Source organism: Ruditapes philippinarum, unplaced genomic scaffold (genome assembly GCF_026571515.1).
Source record: "Ruditapes philippinarum isolate M1 unplaced genomic scaffold, ASM2657151v2 ctg17903_1_1_1_1, whole genome shotgun sequence".
Lineage (NCBI taxonomy): Eukaryota > Metazoa > Mollusca > Bivalvia > Venerida > Veneridae > Ruditapes > Ruditapes philippinarum.
Window position 1 is genome coordinate 13689 of NW_026864820.1, and position 3635 is coordinate 17323.

The window sequence follows — 3635 nt, forward strand, 5'->3', positions numbered from 1 at the left end:
TTCAGTCGGATATGAGGTGATTGGGAAAAAATGGTTGTTTTTGAATATATAAACTAGTTAAGAAACTAAAACTTTATTTTTTATAAGAAAATACAATTTCAATTTTTCATAAGAATCTATGATAAAGTGTGACTTAGATATATGCATTTATAAAAGTGTATGTCAGTCCTGTTATCAGTAAAAATTGAAATGAAAAGGGGGATAATCCTCTTTGAAGTCATTTTGCAAAAATAAAATGGTTGGCTACCCCTATATAACAAGATCATTTCTTTGTGTAGACGATTGTCTTTGAGGACTTGTAAGTCAGGCATTCCATTCTCCTAGAAATATCCCCTCTTTAGCACGAAAACTCAATTTAAAGGGAGGATTAGCGACCATTTTTCATATTGTAAGTCTATTGGAAAATTAATACGAGAGTCTGACTTGAACATTGAGAGCGGAGTCGAATATGTACATCTGCTTCTGTTATAAAACTTGAGAACATATCTACTTAGTTATGATTTCTCTTCTATAATTCAAGACCATGTATTGTTTTCAACTTTTATCTTTGTCAATAAAAATTGGATATTTTCATTGCTTTTATTTATTGTTATAGTCATTTTCATGGTAAGTCAAACTGTTTCTTTTGACATGCTATAGTTATATACAACAAGGCATCTCAGTCAAGCGTACAGTTTTTTGCTTAATGAATAACAAAATATAATATTGACAGGTTACCTATTGAGAACAGGCAAAACATGCTTTCTGAATCCATTTTGACTACACACTGAAAGCAGACTTTTCTTTTAAGTTTTCATCATTACAGATATTCTTTCTGGTATTTTTGTCAACTAATAAACGCTTTAATCTTCAATTACTCACTTAAATTTATGCAATTTTGATTACAGGGACAGTCTAACTACAATGATAAGGAATCTAACATTTTGATAAGAAAAAATATCTTATCAATACACAAAAAAGTAATTATTACAGTCTTGAAAAGTACATCAGAACAAAGTGTGAATGTAACTCAAACATGTGACTGGTTTTAGCACTATCATTTTTACTATTCAACATCAATATGTTCACAGTCAGTATTCAAATCATTGTATCTATAAATTCCTTGTCATCATAATTATGTTAAATAATGCTTTTATAAATTTTCTAATAATACATTTCGCTGTCTTCTTCTCTACTTTAGAGAGCCAACAGAATTGTTCGATAGTTCATCAATCAGCCAAAATGTGTGCGTTGGCCCTTTTCCCTGAAAAGAAAAACAATCAAATACAAATAATACAGAACCAATATTCTATTTCCTTTCTATAAATAAATATAATTATACTCGAGTGTGAGGTTCAAGATCTCGCAAGACTTTGTCGGGGTCAGACACTTAAACTTTTCCCTATGACACTACTCCGATACATGTATTAATTGTATTTGTCCTTCCTTAAATCTACACAAACAAAACATTCTTGCGTTCTAACGTATTGTAAATTCATTGAATATTCTATTTATAGGAACCATGCCGATGGATCTTGGTCTGCATTGGTCGCATAAGTATATTCAGTATATCTTGCTGCCACCAGGCTGTTTGTTTAGGTCATATGGCACCGAAACAGGAAAGATGATTTTTTTTTCTTAACGTCGGATGTTACAAACTTAAAGCAACACTAGGGGTCAAAACCACCTCGCCTGCTGGAGGTAGGAGATGCACAGACTCCAGTAATTCAGACATATTTAGTGGCCTTTTACGATCACGCATGGATAAACTGTGGCTGCATTTCGGATGCCTCAACCCTCAAAGGCGACTCCTAAGCCACAAGGGGACGTCACCAGGCTAACTGATAAAACGCTTACATTAATTGAAACGTATCAATACAATTTTCTCTCAACAAACCTTGATATCAATTATACCCCTTTCTTCAATGATAAAGTTGACATCTTCCTCTAGCAACTGCTTTGTCTGTTCACTGATATGAATTTTCATTGCTAAAAATAGATAGTTGTAGTTATCAAAGAAATAGCTTACGTTTGTCATGATTTTCTGTAAAAGACCATTTCAAATAGTTTTTAAATGACATAGCAAACAATCATATATAGCGCAAACATTGATCATTTGATGTTGTTTATTTTTTAATTAATTTATTTATTTAATTCATTTAATATTTTATTTATTAATTTTGTATTTTTTTTTTTTGGCATTTTCATTAATTCTGTCATATGTTTTTTTTTCTCTTTCTTGGTTTGTATTTAATTTCTTTTTCGTTGCTTTGACCTTTTGACACTAGAGTACAATCGTTTTATGATGTTGATATTTTCTACACCAGTTATATGAATTGATTGATTTAAGATAGAGATATTAACATTATTAACCCAATCAAAACTGTTAACGTGTACCTCCCATGGTACAAAATACATTTTAAAGCAACATGCCCTCAGAAGATAACACAAAATCCACCGTTGTTCTAATAATGCAAAAACTCCTTTCAAAAGCTTTAAATAGTCTAAAGAGATCAAATTATTGCTTGAAACATATATATTTTGACTTGTCTGCTTCGAAAACAGAAAGTCCGCTTCCCAACAATCGAGATATACCTTCATGTTATGATACTTCGGAATTAAGTCCATTTTATTTCTAGTACCACGTGATGGAAGTGGACAATAACGGGACCTGTGATACGGGAAACACTATTTCCGGGATAATATCAAACGTTATGGGACACAAAGATACTATTTGTCGTGACATGTGGCACGAAAAAGTTATGATTAATTAATCACAATATAATATCAAATATAATGACAAGCTTGAAATATATATAATGCTGTATACTGACTTACTTTAAAACACGATCCCGGATCTCGTGCGGGCATATAACCATGTTGAATGAATTATTTTTTCCTTTTTATAGCGGCGTGTGCGTTATTAAAAGAAAACACGTGTTTTACAGAATATTTTCTTAACTGTTTTCCGTGTCTGAATAAAGAGGTAAGTAATTATTTGAAACCTTATCCCAGTTTATCATAATGGGGCATGTGCTTAAAATAGGAAAATATAGAAATAGATAAAGATGATACTGACTAACTTTAAAACACGATCCCGGATCTCGTGCGGGCATATAACCATGTTGAATTGATTATTTTTTTTCTTTTTATTTCGGCGACTACCTTATTAACAGAAAATGAAACGTATTACAGAAGATTTTTTCAACTTTTTCGGCGAATAAAGAGGTAAGTAATTATTTGAAATCTTATCCCAGTTTACCATATTGGGGCATCTTGCTTTAAATAGGAAAATATAGTAATAGATAAAGATGATACCTTCTCCATTTGATTCCATTCTACTTGCGGTGTTAACCGTATCACCAAACAAGCAATAACGTGGCATTTTCCTACCTACAACACCCGCACAAACAGGACCTACAACAAAAATGTCTAATAAAAAAATGAGTACCTGTTATCCAAAAATGTTAAAAATAAATCAATTAAGTTTTGGAAAATATGTTGTGTGATTTCAAAGCATATCCACAAGGTATTTTAAAAAACAAAGAGCGGACATTGTACGTGTGCGTGTGTGCGCATATGTGTACTTGTATTGCTTGAAATAATCAGTTAAAAAGTTTAACTTAACTATTACGTACTGATATAAAATTCTGTAT

The 3635-nt window shown here is 31.6% G+C and overlaps 1 protein-coding gene across 1 annotated transcript; it reads right to left on the minus strand.

The window, feature by feature from the left end:
- Window positions 1–1500: 1500 nt before the first annotated feature.
- On the minus strand, window positions 1501–3396 carry LOC132726956 (atrial natriuretic peptide receptor 1-like; the record flags this gene model as incomplete). The annotated part of the gene is given in 2 exon segments (XM_060712371.1): window positions 1501–1968; window positions 3298–3396. Coding segments are annotated over 2 exon segments (200 nt in total), but the record flags the coding sequence as incomplete, so codon positions are not given.
- Between the last annotated feature and the right edge of the window lie 239 nt (window positions 3397–3635).